This window comes from Saccoglossus kowalevskii, chromosome 16 (genome assembly GCF_978046115.1).
Source record: "Saccoglossus kowalevskii chromosome 16, keSacKowa6.1, whole genome shotgun sequence".
NCBI classification, from domain to species: Eukaryota; Metazoa; Hemichordata; class Enteropneusta; family Harrimaniidae; genus Saccoglossus; species Saccoglossus kowalevskii.
The window spans coordinates 20,105,980-20,132,980 of record NC_140656.1 but is presented as its reverse complement, the minus strand read 5'-3'; the positions used below and the strand labels follow the sequence as shown (position 1 = coordinate 20,132,980).

At 37.0% G+C, this 27,001-nt stretch overlaps 1 protein-coding gene across 1 annotated transcript in view; it reads left to right on the top strand.

Moving 5' to 3' along the window:
• The window catches only part of LOC102802911 (eukaryotic translation initiation factor 4E transporter-like), a 44,437-nt gene that overhangs the window by 7,164 nt on the left and 10,272 nt on the right, over positions 1-27,001 (top strand). The window contains exons 2-11 of the mRNA XM_085491195.1: positions 4,649-4,743; positions 5,213-5,286; positions 8,193-8,338; positions 8,664-8,984; positions 9,454-9,582; positions 14,299-14,459; positions 16,402-16,543; positions 18,259-18,426; positions 23,696-23,964; positions 26,437-26,807. Coding sequence (XP_085347321.1) covers positions 4,651-4,743; positions 5,213-5,286; positions 8,193-8,338; positions 8,664-8,984; positions 9,454-9,582; positions 14,299-14,459; positions 16,402-16,543; positions 18,259-18,426; positions 23,696-23,964; positions 26,437-26,807 — 1,874 coding nt within the window. The 5' untranslated portion in view covers positions 4,649-4,650. The remainder of the gene's footprint in view (positions 1-4,648; positions 4,744-5,212; positions 5,287-8,192; positions 8,339-8,663; positions 8,985-9,453; positions 9,583-14,298; positions 14,460-16,401; positions 16,544-18,258; positions 18,427-23,695; positions 23,965-26,436; positions 26,808-27,001) is intronic.

Below are 27,001 nucleotides of genomic sequence, written 5' to 3'. Positions count from 1 at the left end.
AGTTCTAGATTTTCGCTTATTTTTATATAGTGTCAAACAGTTTGACTTGGGTACTGTATTTAGGGGTGATCTCATATTCAAACATGCGGGTCAAACCTACGAAAACCCTAACCGCCCGAACAAAACCCAGTTTTGCGGTTTGGAAGTTTAAACAATAGACAGTGCGGTTCAGGACGACCGCACGAATTTGCATAAAAACTGCGATTCGAACCGATCTCATTCACACCTCATTCAAGCTGTTGTTTATTTTTAGGATTGACAGAGTTTACATTGCTTTTTGAAGACTAGATAGTTGTCTCTAAAATGTGTCGATTTTTACCGTGTGTCTTGCCTAAAAAAACACTCTTTTATATATCGGTGAACAGCGTGTTGAATAAATTGTTTTGTTTTGATAAACTTCTCGAGTCGCAAATTGAGCAGAGGACGTGAATCAGACTTTTCATTGGGCTGGACAATTTATTTGTGTCTCTGACAGCTAATAAGTATCAAAAGACGAACATTTGTTGATACAAAGTTGCACTTGAGACTTGCGCTACTGTGTTCAAATTCTGATTGAGGTAACCAAGATGGCTGCGTTGAGTGCATGATTTTCTGCGGAATTTAAAACAACACCTCGCTGCCTACTACGCCCACAGTCCCTCAAGGCACTGTGCTTCGATGTATTTTCTAAAATAATCATTTATTTTTAATTAATAGGGTGTTCGAAATGTGTGCATTTTGTCACAAAAAAGTAAGACATCGGCAGCGGTAAATACCCGTAATTTCCCTGCAATGCCGTCAGCTTAGGGTGGTCGTAGCGCCGGAGTCGTAGCATTAGCCCCGACTTTAGTTTTGACACAGTGATAGAGGGACTGTGGTTTTCAGATGCCTTCGTAGAAAACTATGTTGCCATTATCGATTTAATACTTTCATCATATTTTGATAACTCGCAGTCTCACAGACTTTACAAACTTAACCAAAAAATGTGTTCTATGAATTTATGAACTGACATGGACACAAAATTGACCGTACTTGTTGCAGACAAAATGTACCAGTTCGCTCCATGGATAAACATATTTTACTGACTATGCCAAATATATACATGTATATAACGCAAGTAATTTATCCTAAGAAGCTGCTCATTAAAATTCTAGTGCATTTTTTTCCTGTTCTGTTTCAAACATTAATTTACCATATATATCACAATAGAGAGGGTTTATATGGTATCACTTGATTCACATTTAATGACAAAATATAACAAACCATCACGTCTGTAATTAAGTCCAGATGAATTGAATAACAATAACAATTGTATTCACTTGTACCAAAATGTTAGTTGTGGAAAACTGATTATTATTACCAATCACAGAAATAAATGAATATAATCACACTTATAAATGACATGATGTAAATACGGTAGATTTGTGAATCAAATGCAAGTTTGTTTTTATTAGCATTTACATGTACAAGACTTGCAAATTAAAAAAAAAATCGCTGCTGTAATTCTCAACACTTCAAAATAAACACTCAGTATGAACATGGAGTTCCATATACATCTTATTTTTTTTCCTACTGAAACCAGGCTGAAACAGTATTGTAAGAAAAACCTAGGTTTCCCTAGGTCTTTCTTCTTTATTTGTTCTCTGTTGTTTGTTTTCAGTGGGGGCGTTAATGGGCAGTTAATCAGGAGGTTAGGTTCAAACCTACTACTAATTTGCATATTGTAGGTCTAGTAGGTCTGAATAGGGCAGGTCGGGTTAACCCAGGTTTGACCCAGGTGTTTGAATATGAGATCACCCCTTACTCTATTCATTGGTAGTATACGCTTGTGTCTCTGGTCATAATACGTTGAATTTTATTAATCCACTGTACGATAAATGCAATTGTTGGTTTACAGGGATGTGTTCTATTAGAGCAAATAAGGTATTGAATTTTTATTTTATCATGTACTTAATAACTGGCGCCTTTTAGAAACAATGTATTTTGTAGTGTGTAATTGTAGCTGTGCAGCAGAAATTACACTTGTTGCGTATCTGAGTTTTAACATAAATATTAATGTTAATTGATCAGCTGACAGGCTGCTACATGTAATTATTCTCATAAATCATGATCATTATCCAGTTGAAGCCAAATATGTTATACTATTATAATAGTTTATGTCTGGATCTTCAGACTGTAGTTGAAAGGAAAATTTAAATGGAGCTAAACTTGACCTTGTCATTATCATTACCTCACCACTTGTGAACACCAGGGAGATTAAAAATACAACTACATTTGTGGCATGATGCTCGTTATGACATCATGGATGCATGCTATGACATCGTGAAGCTCATTATGACATCATTGGATGCTGATTATGTAGTCATTCTTCTAATGCACCATTGTTTATGCCTGGTTTCGTTCCTAAAATAGCAGAATGTAATTTGGCAATAATACCTTCAAGTGTTTTTCAGTCGCCTACATTGGATACATTTTGTACCTGCAAAAGAAACTGTTACATTGTTTACTTCTCCCTTCAGTATAACTTACTAGCCTTTCATTGTCAGCATGACATTCAATACTTACGAACAATTTCATTAGTTGTGTTCACGTTACACGAAGTACGGGCTAAGATTTAAGCTGATTTAGGCTTATCTAGCATATTTGCATTTCGGCTAAACCCAATTGCGTCGACGCACAGGGAGGGCCAGTCGTTAGCACGGGCTAAGGGCTGCCATTAGTTGGTGACCTTTGGTAAGCCGCTATTTACGAACGAAAAATGGATGACACGTGCGAGGTTATATTTCTGCTGCTGGCATGTTTCGTTCTAATTTTGAATTGACGTGCACAGGAACGCGAGAGAAGACGGACCACTTATTTGGATGCACATAAACAGTACACAACAGGCGTAACAGAATACAGCGTTTTATTAATGCATGTCGTAGACAGCGAACCAAATTTATTTTGTCTACGATTGGAGCTGCTGTACGCTCTACTACTACAGTGACCCGATTAGTGTGGAAGTGAGCGCGGAGTAATGACTGGTGGAATAGTGTCGTTATACGAACATGGGACAATTTTCACACCCAAAGGTCGCCGCAAAGCCCGTGCTAAGGTCTAGACCGCGTCTTAAATTCGGTTCAGATTTAACCCGTACTTAGCATTCCTTAGCCCGTGCTAAGCGTTCACGCACGTTTTCTTAGCACGGGCTAAGGAATTTGACCTCTTAGCCCGTGCTAAGGAGCTGTGCGTGAACGCAACTATTGTCAGCATGACATTCAATACTTACGAACAATTTACAATTGTTTACATGATGTTTTACCATCAATCTCTAGCTCTCCTAGAGCATGTACAGTACAGCTCAAAACTTGTTTACCTATCGCCTTGTGACCATGCCAACTCTGTGTTAACAAACGTTAGCCTTGCATTAAGACAAGTAGCTAATTAACTTTGAAATCATTTTTGCATGCAAATGAGAACACTGAATCTGAACATGTACAATGCCTGGGTGGTTTCCTAATAAGTTGCGTTTTGAAAATAGCCATTAACTTCAAAATGGCTTGCTTCCAATACCAAGTTTTGCTGTGTGCTTGCAGTCACAGTATTAATTTTATTAATCATTTCTTGTACATGTAATTGTGCATTAACGCCACGGTAGCACAAGTTTTTGAACTGTAGTGTATTTTATTTGCTCTATTAAAGCAGTCCTCAAAGTTAATTTTTTTCAACAACCAACTTCAAATTGTTGTTTCGGATATTTATTCAGACATTCAAATGTACATAATATAACTGGTGTACAAACAGTAATCATGTGACATCATGCCAATTCAATTAAGCACTCTATCTTCGTTAGGATGTGTTCTGCAGTATATGCAAAACATACAATTTTCTTCAGTGTTGTATTTTACCTACAAAAAACGTCTTTGACCATTGCAGTCTAAATTTCCTCTCACTCTGATCGACACTCTGTGACTGTCTTGACTCTGATTCAGCAGCAGCATAAACAGATTCTGACTCCTGGCATTTTGAGCATCAGATGTGACGTCCCTGTAACATTATCGTCCATCATTAATTTACTAACAGAATGAATTTTGATTTAAATTAATCATTCGGTTGCAAATCGTTGAATGTTTACATCATATTGTGATGATTTTTAGGTATTTGTTAAATCAAAACAAAGCTGGGTTTCCATTCTGATTCATCATATCATTCTCGATTTAAGAGATCAAGACATTTTTTTTTTTAAGAAACTATCCTGCTAAATACAAGACTTGTGAATGAAATGAGGCCCGAAAAAACATACGAGAATGAGGAAAAACATTAGCTTGCTTTCAAAACTACCACTCATGACTAAATTGTACATTGTAAACTGCCTAATTATGTTTTGTAGTATTAGTAAAATGGGTAATAAATGTATTACAAAAAAATAAGTTAAAATAATTGATAACAATGATGCTGACTTCAACAAATTTTCATGGAAAAGAAAATCTATCTGATATTAACTTTGAAAGTTACGCTTGGACCAAACATGACATGATAAGTTTTGGTTTGGGGTTCTACCTTTGTATAAAAAATGGACACCTGTACAAACAACATGAAGCTACATGTAACTCCATTGTATTTACAAATTATTCCAATTATCCAATACCTGTTGATATATTAATTTGTGTTGTTTATAATTGCTTTATAGAAATGGAAGATATTGAAAAGTGTGATGAACCGCCAAACAATACAAAAACTGTGTGTATGGAGAAGCCTGACTCGACTAAATATCAATATTCTAGGGTAAGAAACATTTCAAATAGTTGTACTGTAAACTGTTGTTCAGAGTTCTTCACAATACAACTTTTAATATTGGCAGCTTCTGTTTAACATCTTTTTTTACAGACATTTAATTTCACTATTTTGATAATTTGAACAATTTCACTGCGTATTAATTACACAAATTTTACAGGAAAACAGCAAGATCTATTCTACATGTTAATCTGGTTTTAATTTAGCAAATTTTACTTATCAATGAAAATAGTGAAATTAAAAACAAAATATAATGCATATAACTAGAGTATTTGTGCATCAATGCCAAACAATCAAAGAAAAATGTAAAAAAAAAATCTTTTTTTTTGAATTTCAAATGCACTGTAAAAATATAGTACGATTGTATATAGTATGATTGGAGGTTGCCTGGGTCAGATTCCATTGTAGGGTTCATACTTGTACACCTGCTTGTGCATAATCATCTTGTGTTGTCTTGCAGGACACTTTATGTGATCTTTCTAATTCTGCTGCTGCTAAAGTAAGGCCAGAATGTCTGTCATCAGATTTCAATGGGTAAGTACAAACCAGCCTTTTTTTTGGAACATTTTCCCCCTGGAAGCGTTTAGGAAGAATAAAATTAGGCAGTTTGAGAAGCATTCCTGTTTTGACAGGAACCTTTGGGCCTTAACAGTGTTCTTATCTATTAATATGCCCTGAATGTTTAATTACTGTAAGGGATTGTGGTATGTTACCAAGACAGACAAGGAAGGTTTTGGTGTTTTGAATGTCAAAAGAATGGATTGTGGCTATGATTATGTCAACATATTACTGGAGGATAGGAAGATTAAAGTTACTTCTAGATGTCTGGGGGTAGTAGAAAATGACCTTTTATGGTAGAGGTTACAACTGAATAAATCTCTTGCAATCCCTACAAATCTTGGCTGGTTGTGACAAGGCCTGATGGTTAAACTCATCAGCTGCATAGTTTTTCCTGGGTATAAAAATATCATGGTTTGTCAGAATACAGACAATTAGCCAAATTTACTTTCTTTCCAACAGTTCAAATTTTTGCATTGGAAATAGCCTTTGATAAAGTCGTGCAATTACACTGATTTATTCATTTTGTTTGCCAGGAATGACCAGGAGTTAACTTTATTCCCTTAGTTTGAAAATGAAATTTACTGAATATGCAATTGTCACAACAATGCTAATAAGAGACGAACAGTTAAAAATACTGAAATGCACAGATCAATTTACTGGCGTCTTTTGAATTTTCAAGTAAAGAAATTGATGCGGTTACTTCAAAATGTTTGAAGGTTGATCTTTTAGTGCCGCAAAAACAAATACCGTAAAAACTAACGTGATAGGAATTGTAAAATGAATAGAATACAAATCTGCATTAGCAGGTTTAGAGAGTATTTTACATGCATAATGACAGTGTTGTTCCAATAGAGCTAGTAGAAAAGTCTGCAAATTTGCCAAAAAATAGCATGCTGACATCCATGTAGCGTGTAAGATGAACAACTCTGTACTCTTATTTTTCCCTCGAAATATATAATGCAAGTTTGTTGATAGAATAATTTAGACGTAATCAATAATTCAAAATTACCAAACTGTCGATATGGCATGCTTGTAGTTGAAACGCAGCTATCCAATCAAAGAGGTGAATTTATTCAAGCAATCATCAATGCTTTCTAATTCTCTCTCTCTGAGAAAATGCAGAAATGTACCGTAGAACAGGTACACACCCCTTTCCTATTATTGCAACTTTTGTTTTAACACATTTTTTTCCCAAATTGTTTCCATGTAGAGTACTGCTACAGAAACGGAACAATCTTAAAAAAGTTGCACTTCCTAATGAAGTCCCTGTGACTTCATAGAGTACTTAAGCATACATTTACTGTATTACCCCGGGCACGCGCCAAGGGGCCTGAACGTACAAAATCGGAAAAAATTGGGGGTGGGCGCTTACCCGAGGACCACCCCAAAAAAGATTTTAAAAAGTTGTTTTTGTGATCGTATGATAAGGTCAAATAAAGGAATGCTTTCGTACACTTTGTACACGTACTTATTTCTTGATTTATGCGAGGTTTCAATAAACGTGAGCACTCGGTCAAGATCTGTGGGAACACTAAGACACAGGGTCGAATTTCAAGAATAAAACTTGTTTTATGTCAGCGAATGAAGTTGTATTACTCACTGAAATTGACTACAAACTATGGTAAATATTGTAATCAATGCACGGTTACATTTTTAGTAACCGTGATCAATGCAAGTCGAAACGCCCGGGGAAAAACTACCGCTTGTAATCCAAGAAGGCGATGACCTCATTAGCATAATTTTGTTCACGCACGTATTGATACATCGCATCGTAATTACTGAAGAATAGCAGACAGGGTTATGAAACAAAAAAAACTTTTATTACTGATGTGAAATGTTTACAAACTATTGTGAAATACATAAACATATCCAAATGGCGATACATAAAAACAGACTGAAAATAAACTCTGGTCGACCTCATTAACATGATTTATTCACGCACCCGCACACAAGACAAATATTATGATGCAACAAGTTCCCATCGTCGGCATGCCTCATTATGGTTATCGTAATGAACTTGAGGTCGGCAAAATGTGTTTTTCTTCAACGACAGAAAAATAATCCACATGACCGTAATGCCATAGCTGTGATGAGGGATGGAAAGAAAGTAGCAATGTCTCAAAAGTGCTAGCTCCCGTTTACAGTCAGCTGGCATCGGTGTCGCTGGGTGTATATGATAGAGGGAAGTTGTGCAACCAAATTTGCCGAGTTCGCAGTTTTTCGTCGATAAAAAAATAACTAAGGCAAAAACTCGCGGTTTTTCAGCATTTTTGTAATAAAGACATTATCAAATGGAAACATTTCCACTAATTCTTGTGTTTTTTCGACGTTTTTCGAAAAACCTGCAATTAGGCTGCGAAAGTAGAACATTCCGGAGGGGGTGAAACGGAAGAGCCAAGCTTAACGCATAAAAATAGAATGCGTATTTTGACCTCTACGTGGCCAACCAATGGCTGGACACGGATACGTTTTTGGTCGTTGCCAAAGAGCCCCGCGTCCATCGTCCTGGCGATGCTCTTCCAATGAGTTTTTACGTAAAAACACAAACAAAACGACCCTTTTCAGGGCCATCACACACTCCAAAAAGAGAACTACCGTAACAAACACTATTTAAATAAATCAAACGCGTTCGTTTTTGATAAATACAACTTTATTGTTGACCTAATTCTTGGCTAAAAATCACCCTGGGCGTTTAACCGAGGATGTCCCCAACATGTAACTTTTGTGAAAACAGGGGGGTGGACGCTTGCCCAGGGAGGGGCGCGTGCCCGGGGTAATACGGTACATTCCGTAGCCTAAAATGTAATTCCCTTTTTTTCCTTACTTCTTCGCAGTACTATGTTTGTTGGTGTTGACTTTGTATAATTGTCTTTTTGCAGTCTTGATGGTATTTGGGATCCAGAAAGATGGCATATGTATCTGTCTGGCAAGAGATCAAGGGGACCATCACCAAATCAATTAATAGAGAATGGTAAACGTCCTATTGATTCTGACAGAGAATTTTATCGTAGCAGAAGACCTTCAGGTAAGATTGTAAGCCTTGTCTGAAGCACTGTCTCTTTCTTGATTTTCCCAGTAGATCTCCGATTTCCATGACTGTTGTTTGTCAGACAGTTGATGACCTTTGACCTAGAATATTACCGTTTTAATAATTGGAATACTTGTACTAGTATCAGAATGAAAAGAGTTTTCAGCAGTTATTAAATTTCCAAATTGATTAAAGTTGTGATTATCAGCATAGAAATAACAAATGAGTTGCAGTTTCATCTATACTAAACTCATTGCCAAAACATGTAGCAATTTAAATGTATGACTCTCTGTACTAATGTAATAATCTTTGACAATCGCAGACGCGAAAGAGAGAATTAAAGAAGAAAGGGATGGGATCATACTCAGCCCACAAAGACGTAGTTTCGGCCATGGTTGCCAAGTTTCTGCGCAGATATTTCAGCGAAGAGGCTCTGGAAGTCCTCTAGAAAATAAAGACAGCGGAGACGGTCATGGAAGCAGCAACCTTGGCTCACAGAGGCGTATAGGAAGCGGAAGGCTAGCGAGTCGTACAAGATCTGTGGAGTATGAGAACAAAGACAGGCAAGGTCGAGATTATGAGCATGAGAAGGAAACAAGATTTGAAAGATATAGTTCTAATAGACGAATAACCCGAAGTGAAGGTACATGGGCTGTTTTCATTTAGTTGTTTGTTTTTAACCACTCTGCTATGCCTAGACTTTTGCTCCAGTATTTCTGCTATGCCTAGACTTTTGCTCCAGTATTTCTGCTATGTCTAGACTTTTGCTCCAGTATTTCTGCTATGCCTAGACTGTTTATTTTAGATTCTTTTAAAATTTGATTGTTTATATATTACTGTATAAAAAGTCATAATTTGAAATTTCTGATATGCCATTAATTAAAGATCAAACTGAACATGAACACAGGTGTTGAACATTTCATGGAAGTATTTTATCAAAGTCCTTAAAGGGAGTGAATCACTGAAATTCTGTTTTAGATTTAGACTGTTTCACTGTCATTATATGACTGAGAAGTTGAAGTTGGAAGAAAATTTAGTAGTAGGATTTTGTGATGCATGTATGACAAACTACTCGGTGTTGCTTCTTTGTTGACGTTTCATTCAATTTGCAGGACGTCGAATGAGACAAGAAGAGGAGCCAGAATGGTACTCAGCTGGACCTTCTAGCCAATCAGAAACCATTGAATTGCGTGGTTTTCATAAAGAAGACCTGAAGGATGTACGAGACTCTTCATATAAACGTAAGAATCCTGTTTAAAACTGACACATGGCTGTACTTCAGTGTATCCAATTTTGATCATTGGTAAAGTTACAAGTGTGCGCAAACCTGGCACTGTATGGTTACAATCTGATGTAGGTAGTAGCTGTGGTCAAATACAGTACAGTTCTCGCGGAAGCTTTGGCTTTTGTGGCATCATTGTCGCCTACGCATGGCTTCATTGTTGCCTCAGCATCGCATCATTATGGCATCAGCTTCGCGTCATTGAAAATTGAAGCTGTGTTCGCCTCTCTTATTTTGTGGCATCATCGTGGCCTCAGCTTCGCAGTCTCATGGCATCAACATGGCATCAGCTTCAAAGTATTGTGACATGAGTATGACCTCATTATTTTCACATGGAAAGGCAGTAGAGAAAAACACATGTACAGAAGTTCGATATGTAATCGATTTGAAATTCAAAGCGGTAAGGGGAATAAAATAATATGACCAAGAGTAAAATGAAATTTTAAACAGATATCTTGTTTAATTATTTAATGTTGCGAGTATTGGGTACCAAAAACTATGTGAAGTACATTGCAATCTGCAAGGTGACGACTGTCATATTGACTGCAAGGAAAATCGTGATAAATTTAAATCACACGATGCAATCGTCGTTCGGAAACAACACAATTTTCTATACGAAATGATTTTCGTTCATTTTATTTGCTGGTAAGAGAACAGATTCAGATTCCTCATTTTGGTGGTATTTTTATGTGTTTCGTTTAGTTTTAGCCGAGTCCGATCCCAAGCCCGGACTACTAATACACGCAAAACACACGTACGCCGCCTGGTGCATCGGCGTTGTCGCCTGCCATCTTGATACAAAGTTCCAAAACAAGTGCGTACATTTCCAACTATGATTGGATGGTTGTGGTGGCGTCGGTCTGGTAAAATTTTACATCCAATTTTCAAAATTAAGTCACGATCAGTGACCTGAGCTCGATCTATACGTACTTTAAAAGTATTCTCACAAAAAATATTTTCGAATAAAAAAGAGCCACAGGCCTGGTAAAAAATCGAATAGCACTTGACATGCAGAAATTATTTATTGGGCTTCAGAAAAAAAGTGTTCATTTAGTTGTAGCCGTAAATATTTGGTGACCAGTCGATGAACAATTTGAAACTCATTATACACACGGAAGTCCTTCGATACTGAATATCATCGACCCCAATCTGGTTTACCTTATTTCCCAACTTGCAAAACTGATTTGTATCTCAGCCCAGTTTTTCTTTTTTTCTTTTTTTGAACTGAGGTCAAATCCCAGCCGTTTGTCAAAATATACCGATGTTTTTCAGTGAATGATTGTGAAGCCTGTCACAGCACAGTGAATCGACGCCGGAGATTGGACGGTACGACGACCCTTCAATTAGCGTCAAATATGCTTTGTTACAACATCATTGATTTGCTGAAAGTCACCTGATCGGAGCACGACCTGGGTCACAGAACCATATTTGTCCGTATTATCAACGGGAATTTGCGAGAGAACCACACCCACATTTTCAACCATTTTTAGCGCGGAAGTTGCCAACAAATGTCGAAAACTCGTGAATTTTATGGATTTGAATAAAATAAAGCTAGCGATTGGTAAGACTGGTTAATAATATATCCCCCGATGCTTTTCGAATTTTTTTATTTTATTTCAAGGCGAAAAATGGATAATTGAAGTTCCATCGATTTCAAGGCGACTGTTTCACCGCGACAATTCTACGCTGTGTAGTTTCGCGAGGTAAAACAAAAATACAATAAATAGTACTTGTTCAATTATTTGGTTTTACAGCCCGCAAATTACGGGACATGATCCCCATGAATTACGATAAATAAATGCTGATTGTGTTGAACAATGGACGTCGGGACCGTTTGGAGAAACCAACGGGAATCAATATTCCAAACAAATTATTGGGACACGGTCGGTAGACATTTCAAACAAATGAAATTATTAACGAAAGACGAGATTTTTCCAGATATTTACGAACATACTGTTCAAATATATGCAAAATTGACAAATACACAAAGAGATATTAGGTTTTATTTTAGCCTTAGAAATATTTTCTTTCACTCAGTCCATGCGTGGGACTTCTATTTAGCTTCATGGTCCTTCGGCTTGTGTTCTCCTTGGGGGAAATAACAATAATTATACAAACCGTAAACTCAACACAGCCAGGAAAAGAAACCCGGACAACCATGTCGTACTTCTGTTGAAATACATTTTGTAGCAGTGCGTCACGTCAGAATATTGTTTAAAATAAAATAGTCAATCCCAGCCAAATCTAGGTCAAAGGGTCAGATTGCGTGCATATAATTATAGATAGTTAAAACAAAAAATATTTGAACTTTTGACGGTTGTTCAACATCTATGCACGGTTACTAAACTAGTAACCGTGATCTATGAAAACCAGAAAATTGTTAGTAGTCCGAATTTTTGCACAGTCGGAAATTCAACAAGCGGTCGCAAAAGCGAGCGATTGAAAAGCGGAAGCGGGCTAGAGGTTGGGCGAAATGAGTTCTGTACTTCTTTGCTTGATGAAGCGATGCTGATGCCACATTGTCGCCATAATGAGGCCACAATGAAGCGAAGCGATAACCGCCTAACTTTTTAATGTCGCGACATTGATGCGATGCTGAAGCCATAACAATGCCATAATGATGCGATGCTGAAGCGAAGGTGAAGCTGAAGTGAAGCCAAAGCTTCCGCGAGAACTGTACTGTATGTACATTACTTTTTACTACATTTGACCAAGTAGCTATTCAAATCCCTTCCAGTTCTCAGTGTGGACCTGCAACCAATCAGAACTAAATCCAACTAGAAAGCAGTCATCAAGGGCTAAGTAATCATATGAGTTGTGTATGCTTTTCCTGGAGTGGAATTTGTCACAGTAATGTTATCTATCCACTCTGCAGCACAGCTCTTCAGTAAAACAAATATTCTGTTGCTTTCATGGTCAGTGTATCATGCAACTCGAATTAAATAGTGAATATCCCCCTGTGCTTTCATCCATCTCCCACCTGTATGTTGCTCATGTCTGGGGCCGATCACATTCAATCTTCTCGCATACACTATGCATCTTGAGGTACATGTGCACATCCATTCATCAAATCAAGCATTTTTCATATCATATTTTTCAGATCATATTCAAAATACTCTAATGGCATTTTGTTTCAATGATGCTGTTTCTAGGGTTGTATCTCTGACATACCATGTTGAAACTTTATACATTTCATAACGTAACTTGTGAGGAGTTTAATTGCTTGTTTAGGCTAATTCGGTTAAAGAAAGAAATCAAACGCAAAATCTTACTGGACAACTGTATTTCCATGTGGACAACCATGTTTTTAGAGTGGTTTCCCTACTGGGCAACCAGGTATTTTTTTTGTCAACTTTTCAATCTCCTGCTACAGTATATTCTTTATTATTCACCTATCATACTTTACTTGAAATAGTAGTTTTTAAGGCTTTTCCTTTACTTTATGGACTTCCAATATTGTATTGTGTGGTGCATTTACTTGACATTCATCAATTTTGTTTTTTTAGCTCCGCTGTCGACTTTGTCGAGCGGAGCTTATCATATGAGTGATTGTCCGTCGTCGTCCGTGTCAATGTTTTACTTTTTCGACTTCTTCTTGAAAACTACAAGCCTAAATGCTTTGATACTTGGTGTATATGTACCTTGGGTAGACCTCTCTTAGGTTTGTTCATTTCATGTTGATATCTTTAATTCTCTAATTTTGGTGAATATTTTTGTCATTTTTGGTAAAAACTGATATTTTCGACTTCTTGTTAAAAACCGCAAGTCCAATTGCTTTGATACTACATATATAGGTACTACATGTGGACCTCTCTCAGATTTGTTCATTTCGTGATGATATCTTCAATTCTCTAATTTTGGTGAATATTTTTGTCATTTTTGGTAAAAACTGATATTTTTGACTTCTTGTTAAAAACCGCAAGTGCAATTGCTTTGATATTACATATATAGGTACTACATGTGGACCTCTCTCAGATTTGTTCATTTTGTAATGATATCTTTAATTCTCTAATTTTGGTGAATATTTTTGTCATTTTTGGTGAAAAGTGATATTTTCGACTTCTTGTTAAAAACCGCAAGTCCAATTGCTTTGATACTACATATATAGGTACTACATGTGGACCTCTCTCAGATTTGTTTATTTCGTGATGATATCTTCAATTCTCTAATTCTGGTGAATATTTTTGTCATTTTTGGTAAAAAGTGATATTTTTGACTTCTTGTTAAAAACCGCAAGTTCGATTGCTTTGATATGACATATATAGGTACTACATGTGGACCTCTCTCAGATTTGTTCATTTTGTGATGATATCTTCAATTCTCTAATTTTGGTGAATATTTTTGTCATTTTTGGTAAAAAGTGATATTTTCGACTTCTTGTTGAAAACTGTAAGTCCGATTACTTTGATATTACATATATAGGTACTACATGTGGACCTCTCTCAGATTTGTTCGTTTTGTGATGATATCTTCAATTCTCTAATTAATTTATTTTGGTGAATATAGACTTCTTGTTAAAAACTGTAAGTCCGATTGCTTTGATACTATTCATATTGTTCATTTTCTAATGATGTCTTCAGTTCTTTAATTGAAATGTGCATTGCTAACAGCGGAGCTATCTCAGCCGATAGGCTGCTTGTTTATTTTTTACATGCATTTTCTTATTATTAAACAGAAAACAGAGTCAAGAGTCATGATGGCAGCTTTGAAACGCATACTTCAAGTTCTCCAGAAACATCTCAGGAGCATGATACAAGTGGACCAGTGCCTGAAGAGAAGACATTTGATATCAATCAATTTTTCAGTTTGACTGACACTTTTCCAGGACTGAATGATGTAAGTGATATTTTTAGCTTTGTCGAGCAGAGATTACATGCATCATATGAGTGGTTGTCTGTCGTCATCCGTGTCAACTTTTTACTTTTTAGACTTTTTCTTGAAAACTACAAATTCACTACGTTCAATTACCCTACATAGACTCCGGTCAATCAAAATGACTATTTTGAACTGTAGGCAACCCATAGGCCACCATAATCTCCCAAGTTGAAACCCTCATAGAAAATGTCACCTTTGTTTGGAATGTGTTTGGGGCTCCAGGTTTTGCCACGAGGACGTGTGCTCCAACTGGGATTCTGAGACCTGGGATATTTTCCAGGACCATGTGCGTGTTGCTGAGGTTGATCATGTTGCTCGAACTTGTTGCGCGTTCAGTTTGGGGGGCCTGTGGGCATGAGTGGGTGGAGTGCTAGTATGGGCACTACATCGGTGAGTGGAGGGCCCCAACAGCAACGAACCCACAATTTCTTAGCTCTCCCCTGCTGAACAGAGGGCATCCTCACAGCCTGCTATTGCAGGCAGAGGTTTGCCCAACTGTGCAATCAACAGTAAGGGCCTATTGCTTCTACGGGGCCTGTTGTGGGTCCCTCTGTGGACTCTCCCTCGCCGGGTACCAGGTTTGCCTCTAAGATTCAGGGCAGGACAAAATGCATCCCTCACAGGTCGGGTAGACATAAGAGGTGCCTTTGGACACGCCCTTGCTCATTTTCTTAAGGTAAAAAAAGGAGGTTCGGCGATATCTTATTCTGCGGGTGCAACCTCAGTTGGCCCTCAGTCTTCTCTTTGTAACGATTGATGCAGGGGAATCATCAAGCTTAATGACCCGATGTACATACCCCCATCCTCGATCTTAAAGCAATTGCTCTCTGTAGCTTCGTCGCTTCCAGGATCACAGGCATCGGGATCCAAAGCAACACTGTCTGCACAGCTCCTCTGGTCCAGCAGAGTGTTAGACGTAGCGGAGGGGCACACAGATGGTGTTGATGCGCGGACATTGCTCCTCTGCGGAAGAGTCTAATCCTAAGAAGCCAGGGTGGGGCAATCTCAGCAGAGACTGGTGCAAGACCTCGTGCCCCCGGCCGGTTCCTTCCCCTGACCTGGTACCACAAACTTTGTCCAGCGGGCAAGGGTGGATGGCCACGTTCCCCCAGCTTGGATTACTGACCCAGGCCGGACGACCACATGGATTCATGCCATTAGGTGATAGAACAGTCTCGGTGACAGATTTGTTCAGAGAAGTGTCTTAAAAAAAAAAAATCGTCGGCGAGAAAAAAATCTTCGGACATTCCCAGGTCTCGCCTATGTCTTCATGCAGAACTGTTTCAGCTTGTGATTTGGGTCTAGCGTCCTTGGGCAATGGCCAATCAGCAGTATGCTTTGGTTATGGGGACGACACTGCCAAGGTAAGACACCATTTTTCATCGGTCTTAACTAGGTGGTAATCATTTTGCTTGGAACCCACCACCTCTCGGTGTCTGACTCTGCCTACGGTTCAAAATAGTCATTTTGACTGAACATGAGTCTATGGTGGGTAATTGAACATAGTGAATTTATACAGATGGTTTTTCAATGCGGCACTACAGGTAGACCTCTTTCAGATTTGTTCATTTCGTGATGATATTTTCAATTTTGGTAAAGTGATATTTTTGATTCTATGTTATTATGCATACATATTATACCTCATGTGAACCAATCTCAGATTTTGTGATATTTTCAATTTACTAATGGAAATGTACATTGCTAACAGTGGAGCTATCTCAGCCGAGAGGCTGCTTGTTATATAATTTGGGTATCTATTTTTTCCTCTCTGATGGAGTTTTTCTGATGATTTTTTTATCCCAACTGCACTACTTTTGGCATATCAGTATGCAGTAATTTGCCATTTGACTTACAAAAGTATGTAATCTGACACCAAATAATTTTACGGTATTTCTTGCCCTAGGCTGTTACTCCAGATATTGCAGATATATCACAAACAAGCCGCTTCAGTCAGTGGTTTTCAACTAGTGGTGTGAGAAGTCACAACAGTAGCTGCAGCGGAAGTCGAAGGTCAACACCCAATGAAGAACTGGTATTTTTACATGGTAATTACAAAAAAAATTTTATCTAGTAACCGCACCTCCAATTCCGGCTTCGGGGTTAGAGTTCTTAACAAAAATTGAAAACTTGAAAAGTACCTATTACTAACAGCACCCCCAATTCAACAAGACCGTGACTGACTTCATTGTTTCAACCAGCTGTTCCAAAACGGCATTGTTCCTAATCTTATTCATTTGTTTCGACAACGTGCCTAAAAATATTCACACCTATTTATTGTTCAGCGGTGATAAGATGTCAGACAGGCATGAAACTGCTTTTGTTCTGGCAGCGACCTCTGTCAATACTCTTTCTGAATACGTCTGTGTTTCGTAAGTTTTAGACAATGAGCTTTTATCACCGTAAAAGTGTTAAACTGAGCATTGAAGAATAATTTATCTTTCGAAAACAAATAATTTCTTGATTTAAAAAAAAATCATGCCGTTTTCCAATGGAAATCAAAGGCAAAAGATTACACTACATTATCGGTAAATCTCTTCCGTGTTGCGTTCACCATGAGGTCGCTGAACTGTCATTAGCATATTTAAATTAGCTATGTAATTTTGACACATGGACACCATCCAGCATTTTGATTGGTTAACTAGCGACTTGACCTATCCGGTCAATAATACGTCACGTGAGCATTCAAAAACATGGCGGATATCGTATCGGCTGTTTACATGTGACTGAAATCATTCACGGGGAAACTAAGTTGAATTTTACTTGCATTTTATAACAATTCAACGAATTTATTTTTCGTGCGTTATTGTAATCACTACTAAATAATAATCACCAATATCAACACTTCGAAAACAAGTAAGTTATTCACTTGTGACCCGCAGCATGGCCGGATCGAGCTACCGTTATGTGATCATTTGCTACTAAGCAGTGCATTAGTGTTTTTATTTGAAACTTCTGTTAGAATATACTTTTCGTTACCAAGAAAATAAAAAAAATAAATGCATATTACATTAAAAATACTGAGTATTTTTTGTATCATGTGGAATTTTTTTTTGATTGACTAATTTTTCAACATTTCGTAACGCCTATTTTAGAACCAAAATAAGGCCTTTCACTCTTCCCCTATGCCTATTCAAGAGATTGTACGGTGTATTGTTTGTTTTGTGCATGTGTTGTGGACAAAAAATGACCACGCCCATTTAGTGATTGCAATATGTGCGTAATAGAAACCGCACCCCGAACTTGAGTTTTGATCCCAATTTTTAAATTGATACATTGTAATATAAACCGCAGTTTATAATAGGACTTTAACGGTAATTATATATGTGGGTGTACCGTAACACCTCAGTTAAAATTCACTAGAAATAGAAATAAACGTGCAAGTAAACAAAAGTAATAAATTCATACTTTAAAAGTTAAATTATTCAAATTAAAAGTTTTCTAGGTAACAATCTCCAATTCTACTAGCCTCGTTGGACAATCAAGTGTATTACTATGTAAAGAAAACAAATGTCTAAATTAAATCTTGTCACTGCTAGAAATCTTTACAGTTTAAATTTAGGACCCCAGAGAAAAATTTCAATACTATTAAATTTCATAATTTTTATTGACTGATAACTTATTTCTTAGGAGAAATTAAAGCAGTTCGCTGTAATCTCTCACTAAAAAAAAAAAAATTTTGTAGTATTGTTTTATTTCTTAGAATTCTAATTAACTGTCATCAGATGTAGATATAATTGTATCATGTGTGCTTACTTTTCAGAATTGAGTGGTAGACGCAGTCCTCTCATTCCATCTCCTACGCCGGAAGGTTCTCTTTTCTTACCTATCACTCCACCCAATGATAAAGTGAAGCAACAGGCCTTTCTGGAGATGTTGCAGAGAGCCAACATCAACATACCTAAAACGACTGTGCAATTAAATGAGCAAAGTAAGTTGTTGAAGTATCCTAATGATATTGACATGGGGGAATTACCAAATTGCCTATTCAAGTCATCAATATATTTCTTGAGCCGTGCACTTCTGTGCTGCCGTATAACATGAAATGTTTCTCAAATATATTTTTCTCAGTGAAAACTTTCCAGCAACACCAGCTGACAATGTGTCTGGACACCAAATACACTAAAATTACTCCAAAAATATTTCAATGGCGATCGATACCCCGTTAAAAAGGCGCAGAAACCTACCAATATAGTGTTTCCAGGTCGATTGCCTGATTGACAGTCCTGTAATGTAGTCCCATATATAGAATGTGGTTTCTGTTGGTACCATCAGTACTTGCATACAATTTAATGCTATCAAACGAAGGGTTTGATTATATCTGTACATCATCGTACATGTAAATGATTAAATATGGGCACAATAAAAGTTGCTTAACAGCTTTTTTGTCAACTTGTGGTAAATCTTCGCTAGTGAAAATCTGTTACTAGTGTACCTAAAGGGTAATGCACTGCATGTATAGTTGGGGAAAAAATAGATTGGAGAGTTTGCACAAACAACGGTTATCTCCATTCAGAATTGTTTGGACTCTCGGAAATGACTGTTACCGGTATACTAAACCTACATAGAAACCATGTTTGACCATTGCACCATTCCTTCTGAAGATTTGACCGTCATGTCATGTAATCTGGTCATTTGATACCATTGTGCTTCTTCCACACTCTGTTTACCTTTCAAAAATGCAAAAATTGATTTTTAGTCCCCGTTCGAAAGCAGTCCGACTTATGTTTTGACCTCTGTGTGTTCGTGCGTGCCTCCGAACCTGTATCTTAGAAATACCTGGACCAATCACAATCACAATCAAACTTCACACATACATTATACATGATATTATACATATGCACGTCAATTTGTTTGATTCAAGATGGCCGAATGGTGGCCATTTTCGAGCTAAAAAATCATCAAAATCAAGCATTTCTTGGCTGTTTACAGATGGATTTTGTTCAAACTTGGTATATACATTAGATATTATATGACATTATAACTTGGTAAGAATGTTACTAATGATTGGCTGCTGCAATTCATTGTTTTATTTTACATTTTAATTAAAATTTAGAATTTTTTATGTATTTTTTATTTTTTTTTAAATTTTTTTTGCCCAATTGCATGAATACAACTAATAGGAATCAGTGAGTGGACTGATTTGCATAATGTTGCGCATGTGTATTCTATTTTTTAAGACCAACAATTTATGATGGTGTCAGCCATTTTGTTATTTCCAGTGTGTTGTACAAAAACGAAGCAAACGCCCGGCAGATGACATGTATCAGTTTACATTATGAAAAGGTCTAAGAAATTACATGTATGATTTTTTATTATCGTATATAAATAAATAAGTAATTGAACAAATATATAACCTCAATGACTGTGAAACGAATTACTGTGCAAGCTAGTTTACATTCACATGTGGTGTACAATTACATTCAAGCCACGGAACATTGAAACCTGTGTGAGCCCAGTCAAGAAAATAATGAATGTGAGATTCATCCTCGCCAAAACCATGGCAGTGTTGAAGATATGAAAATGGTTGGTAGGTTCGATTTCATGGTAAAATGTTGTGTAAATTCTTTGTACTTGTGAATCCTGATTTATCATCGTATTATTGAACGCGAGAACAAATATGGTGACCTCCAGCATCAATGTAGTTGTATCAAGTCGCTGTCGTAAGGAGATATTTCCTTTGTATCGCTTACCAACATTGTATTGTACTTCTTTCCTTTATTTTCCTTTACACATTTGGAAACTTGCATGGTGCACTTTCACCCCCACCCTCCCCAAATGACGAAGCTATCAAGTTGATTAGTAGGTATGGGATGTTAATGTGTGTTGATGACTACTGCGTTGTGTAAGGTTCTCTCGTACATAAAATGGGGCACATTCCCAGTAAAAATATCTATTTACACAGAGCTGACAAAATTCGCCTACATGTGTAAATGTGTTGGGATTTTGAGAGAAAAAAACTCGTAAAACATACTGAATTTACCGTGACAGCTGCATGTGATCAATTTTGGTGCCGATTGTTGGTGTGCTGATCAGCATGTCGGATTATTTCTGAGAACGTTCTTCGTGTGGGAAATCACAAAATCATTAGCTTTAAGTAGGCTGGTTTACCTTATTTTTGTGTCAGAGTACCCTGTACAAATGAAATGAATCGACATGCGATGATTACCAAAACAATTTGACAATCGGTGTCTCATTTGTTCACCGCCCCCTCAACATGGTGATTTGTTACGATCATGGACGTACGTCCATGTTATGATCGACGGTGATTTGTTATGAGGGGTATTTTTTCCCCAGCCCTTTTCGTCGGAAATTACGAATTCATTGGCTCTAATATATCCTAATTTACTTTAGTTGTTTCATCCGAGTATTCTGTACATTGATTTTACCTAGCAAAGGAAACAATCGGTGTCTGGCTTTGTTATATTTACACTTACAAATCGGAAGGCACATTTATTGCTCGAGTTACTGTTCCTATTAAGTTAAAGCCATGGAGCAAAAAAGAAAATATGGTTAAGCTGAATACCATGCTTCATGTGGAATGTATAGACCGTGATGTCAGCATTAACTACTGGATGCACAGTGGAAACTACTGGGGCAACGCCACGCTGACCGGCATCTCCTGCCTGGTAAAAAAACATGCGGGACGGGGTGCAGGGTTTTAAGTCGTCGTAGATGTTTTCGAAACGAAAATTAGCGAATAGGTTTTGTTTCGAGCCACTTAAAATGTCCTGTGTGTATTTTTGGTTGGTACTCATCGCGTGCGACGTGCCCCAGATAGTGTCAATTTATACGCAGTAACAAATGAGACGCGTTGGGGATTACTTTGAATTTTATGTACCGAGAAGTCTGCCATAAATTATTGTTATGGTACTGAGCTGTACGATGGTTGTAATTTTACCATGTCGATTTTTGGGATATACGAGCCAATCAAAGGGACTCTAAAGATTGTGATGCATTCCTTATTAATATACGCAACTGAAAATAAATAAATATAATATTTATTGACACACGTATTGATATTAAGATAGTGGTTTGAATTTTAGATATTTAGATTGTGATTGTTTGTCAGAAATTTACATAGTTGTTCTTGCTACTTTACGTTTTCCGTCTTCACTAAATTTCTAAAATATTTATTTTATTTTGGGCATTTATTTGTTCACCATTTTCGTTGCATTTCATTTTCCCCAATGTTCTATGAATTATTTCAGTTTTCTTTTTAATGTTTCAATTTTGTGTAGACTTTTTATGCATATTTTTAAGTAGGCTTATTGTAGTTATATGATGTCTATGTGTGTAGACGACTACTGGTGGCTTCTTATTTAATAGATTATTCATAATTTGTTTATCATTTTAAAATATTCGCGAATATTACATCATGATCCCTATTCCTTCAGCACACGGGAGTTCTTTCTAAGCTTTCTTTGATTCAGATTGGGTTCAAAATGGCTGACTGGCGGCCATTTTGTTTTAATGATTGGGCTTCTAGAGCCATATCTCTTAAATGCTTTGACTGATTATATTCAAATTTTATATATTCATTATACATGATGTCATAGATAAAGAGATATATTGGTTTGACGATTAGTTTTATGCGACATTCAAGATGGTTGCCCCCATATAGTAAATATCGTATTTATTTTACTATCACGTGTGCGCCAGCTTGACTGCATTAGACATTACGGGTTCCTGATGCACGTCATTTTATTTTTCATATTGGGTTCAAAATGGCTGACTGGTGTCCATTTTGTTTTAATGATTGGGCTTCTAGAGCCATATCTCTTAAATGCTTTGACTGATTATATTCAAATTTTATATATTCGTTATACATCATGTTATATATATACATGTATTCAAAATGGCTGATTTTGAATGCTGTTCCAGAGCAATATCATTTTAATGTTAAAAAAATCATATTCCTGACATGGTTATATTCCAGTTATATTACTATAAACAAAACTATATATGTTAAATTTGATAACTAACAGGGACTGTGCCATGCATGGCTTGTTAGTCCCCGTTCGAAGTCCGAAAACGGGGACTTATAATTCGGTCTCCGTCGTCTGTGTGTCCGTGCGTTCGTCCAGAGTCGTATCTCAGAATCCCTTGGGCCGATTCCATTCATTCTTTGCATGTGCCTAGTACTTAATGTGGGACATATGCACATGCAGTGGTTTAGCGATTCAATTCAAAATGGCCGACTGGCAGCCATCTTGTTTTTTGAAAATGTTGTATTTTGGACATGCTTTGTCAGTTGTCATTCAAACTTGGTACATGTTAGGATACATGTCCATGACGATTTATTTTGCAATTGGATCAAAGATGGTAGACTGGCAGGCATCTTGTTTTTGTTTTTTTATGCGGTATCTTGGACGTGCTCTGTCAGTTTTCATTCAAAATTGGCACATACATGTACTTTATACATGTTAGGATGCATGTCCATGACAATTTGTTTCAAAATCTGGTCAAGGGTGGCCGATTGACAGCCATCTGACGTTTTGGCCTTGCCACTATATTTCCACAATTTATGTACCATTTTCATTTGTATTTGGCACGTACATCATACATATAAGTGTGTTTCATAATCAGATCAAAGATGGCTGAATAACGGCTGTTTTTATTTTGGCCATATTACTATGACACGAAACATGTGTTTTGATGTAAATAAACAATCTGTTGTATACGCCACTTGGAACTCAAGTTTCAAGGACACACTCGCGACAACCCCTCCGCTTTAATATGACGAGCACAAAGAGAACATAACGGGGACCGTGTCATTTTCAATGACTTCTTAATAGCTAGATCAGGACATTCATCAATAAAGTTACTGATGATACAAATAATATGGTGCTTACTTTTTTGAGTTGCTTATTTCAACTTCCTCTGGAAGTCAATGACAACAATTTATTTCATATTAAAACATTTTTCCCAAAGAAAAATAATATCCCACCTAAATGGGCACATGATGAACAAAAATTGTCGTTTTGATTGTTTTTTTTTTGAAAAATTTGTGGGGCTAAGTTGGTCGAGTACGATAATTGCTGAACATATAGTTGTTCAAAGGCATGCTTCTATAATTCTCAACAGTTTACACAGATAATTAGCATAAGCATAAATAAAATCTGTTGATTGAAATATCTTTCTGAGCTGAAGAACACAACACAACTGTGACAAACTGCTTTCATCTTTATTTTTTTCAGATTTATCTGGTAAGGTGAAGAGTGTGGCTGAATTAGAGGCTGAATTGAATGGCATGGTAATTGGAAATAATAATAGGAATAAGAGACCTGACCATCATGCTCATCATCGCCACCATCACAACACTGTTATGAATACGGACATACAGCAGCCACAGACTTTTACAGACAAGCCCCAAACAGTAAATCTTGGTGGTGATATGTCTGCTTTTGATAAACTTGTTTTCAATATGAAAGTCTCTGGGAGTTTACCAGAAGCAGCAAAACCTGTGGTAAGTATTTAAATACTTTCAGTAACATGATCTCAATAATTAATCTAAAATAGTTTGAATGCATGTGTTTTAAAATATAATTGAAGATTGGAAAACAATATATGGAGCTCAGATACTGCTATATTTGTGAGATTGTGCTACAGTGTAGATGTCTATTTTTTATTGAATCAGTGATAGGTTCTAGACTTAAATTTTTCTTGTATTTCCAGCTTGCAGTCAAGTAAACTTATATTATTCACTTCTTCTTTAAAAGCCATGTGTGACATTCTAGTTACACTTTTGGGCAATCAATCTTTTTCAAATTAACATACAGTACTCATTTCACCCAACCTCCCGCCCGCTTCCGGATTTCACTCGCTTTTTTTTCGCTCGCTTTGTTCAATTCGACCTCGCAATTTCCGCTTTTTTTCGACCGCGCAAATCCGGAAGTGTCCGCTCGCGCAATCGCTCGCTCGCCTGACAGCGCAACCGCCCGCATTTACAGTTCATTACCTACTGTTTCATGTACAAGTGTATCATTTTTGTTTTTATGATGTTAAAATAAGAATAAATACAATCAAAAATTTATAGAACGACGTTAAAAAAATACGGTGGATCACACGACCATATAAAATTGGTAAAAATACATACGAGTAGTAATAATGTCCACCATAAACAAGATCGAACCAAACATGTGAAATCAAATACGACACAGACACAACTAATACGAAATAAAACCATTCTATTTTTGGTGGAGAGCGAAAAATGTCTACTGTAGAGTACGATATTCGTTGAGTAACCGTGTGTAGGGTGACGGTTGTCATGCACGCATGGTTTGGGTTTAACACGGGTCAAGTTGTAGTTATGTTAAAATCCGTGGCACCTATAACACATGAAGAATATCTGCAGGAATAGTAAGACTGTGAAAAAAACGACCAATCGATTGTTATAGTGTACAATTTGTCAAACAAATACAATACTTGCAAATGTAAGTCGGCCAGCGCCCATCTTACTTGTCCGAAGTTGTCGAAGCCGACATCAATGGAGATCGCGTTTTTTAACTGGCAAGCGGACTAACACGTTACATAAACTTGTTGAATTGCAAGTTTGGTTTTTATTTTTGCGCCCAATGTCTCGTTATAAAATAAAGGATTCAAATTTTGCAGGGTATTCCATTTTTTGCGAACTCTGGGCAAAATACTTTCATGAGCTGTACGTAGTTCACTTACAGCCAAAACAAAGTCAGCTTGAACATTGAGTTGTGAGACGCGACAAAATAAACGTTGCCAGTGATAGATTACGTGAATAAAAGAACAAAATAAACTCAAAGGCGCCGACCACACGCTTTGGAAATAAATAGAACGCGTTGCTAAGATGAATCGCACCTGCATCTCGACGACGTCTCCGGTCATGAGCAGGGTTTGCCGCGTCTTAGAAAAATTGCAGGTTAAAAAGGAATCTGATTCAGTGTCGGGGAACCATTCACAATGTTTGCATGAAAAATCCCTCGCGAAAGCGTTTTTTTTCATAAATATGAATCGGTAAGGGTCAATTTCCTGCAATCCTTCAGGATTAAATTTGCCTCCGAAAATCTTTCTAACGATGACCTGGAAGATTGCCATGATTGAGTGCCACCATTTCTGTTCTAAGATTTAGTCAGTATAATAATACAAATGTTCACCCCAACATACAGTTTTAGCGACTCGAAGAGCTCATTGTCAACCGAGGCGAAGCACTACGATAAAGACTTTCTGTTCCCAATAAATAATAATAAAAACAAACTTCTCGTTCCCGACATTATGAAATTCTTTCGTTTTGGGGGAAAACCCTGGAAAAAAAAAACTGATTTTGACAAGATAATTTAGAAATTGATATTAAGAATAATTCATAACGAAATGTATTCCATATGTACCCATATTTTTTTTTTCATAATTACTGATTACACACGAATATTACAGAAAAAAAATAATTTGCTATATTATCTATATTTGTGCCTTTTATTTGTCTTGAATCGTGACTGAAAGGAGCTGGATGAAATTACAAACTATGTAGTGTGTTCGACAACTCGTGTATGAACAACAATTTTAATAAATATGATTTTACTTGGTAAAATTACTGTATTTTTCTACATAAAAACAAAAAAATTTCACAATGTCTTTATTATCATAGCGTTGTTGGTAATAGTTGAAAATGATACATCCACGTGAACCTGCTTATGTGAGATCGAAGGAGTCTCTGTTTTCAGCGGTCGGTTTCCAGTCGGAAAGCAGCGAGCGATCGGAAATTAAGCGATAAGCGGTCAGAAAAAAAGCGATAAAAGCGGGAGGTTGGGCGGAATGAGTACTGTATTGCCTGCTGACACAGTTGTATACCATTCGTTACTGTCAGACTCTCTCCCACCATGATTGTACTCCTGCAAGAAATTTCCCATTCATTAAAGCATTGAAGTTGCTTTTAGACTCTTTTGGTGATGTCTTACATCTTTGAATCTAGATTAAGTCAGATGGAAAAAGAGTATCACCAATTCATATTCTCTCGTTGGAGAAGAACAAGACTGTGCAAATAATCAGACCAGAACCAGAAGTGAATATTCGGCCACCTTCAGTATCAACACCTCCAAGACAGGATCCAGTGATTACTTTACAGCAGCCTCCTACTAAGATGACACAACAAACACTCTCTCCATCACCAATGGTTGTTCCTCAGATGGGTAGACTGACACCTGTAAGTGGCCAAAAGGAATTTCTCCAAGAACTTGCCAAGAATAACCAGATGCCCCCTGGCAGACCATTTTCTCCCAATCTTCTCGCTTTTACTCCACAACAGCAACAGCAGTTATTGAAAACCATGGCAATGAATCAAAGGTATGTCATTCTCAATTGAGATTTTTTTTTTACAAACTTGCTTGCTTGCTAATGTTCAGCCATTTTCATTTATTACAGTACACATATTCACTTAACATGTCAAAATAGTTTTATCAAAATAATATTGATCTGGCATACAATAAATCTGTGGTTTATGTACTGATGCACCTGTAATAAGATGTTTATTTGAATTC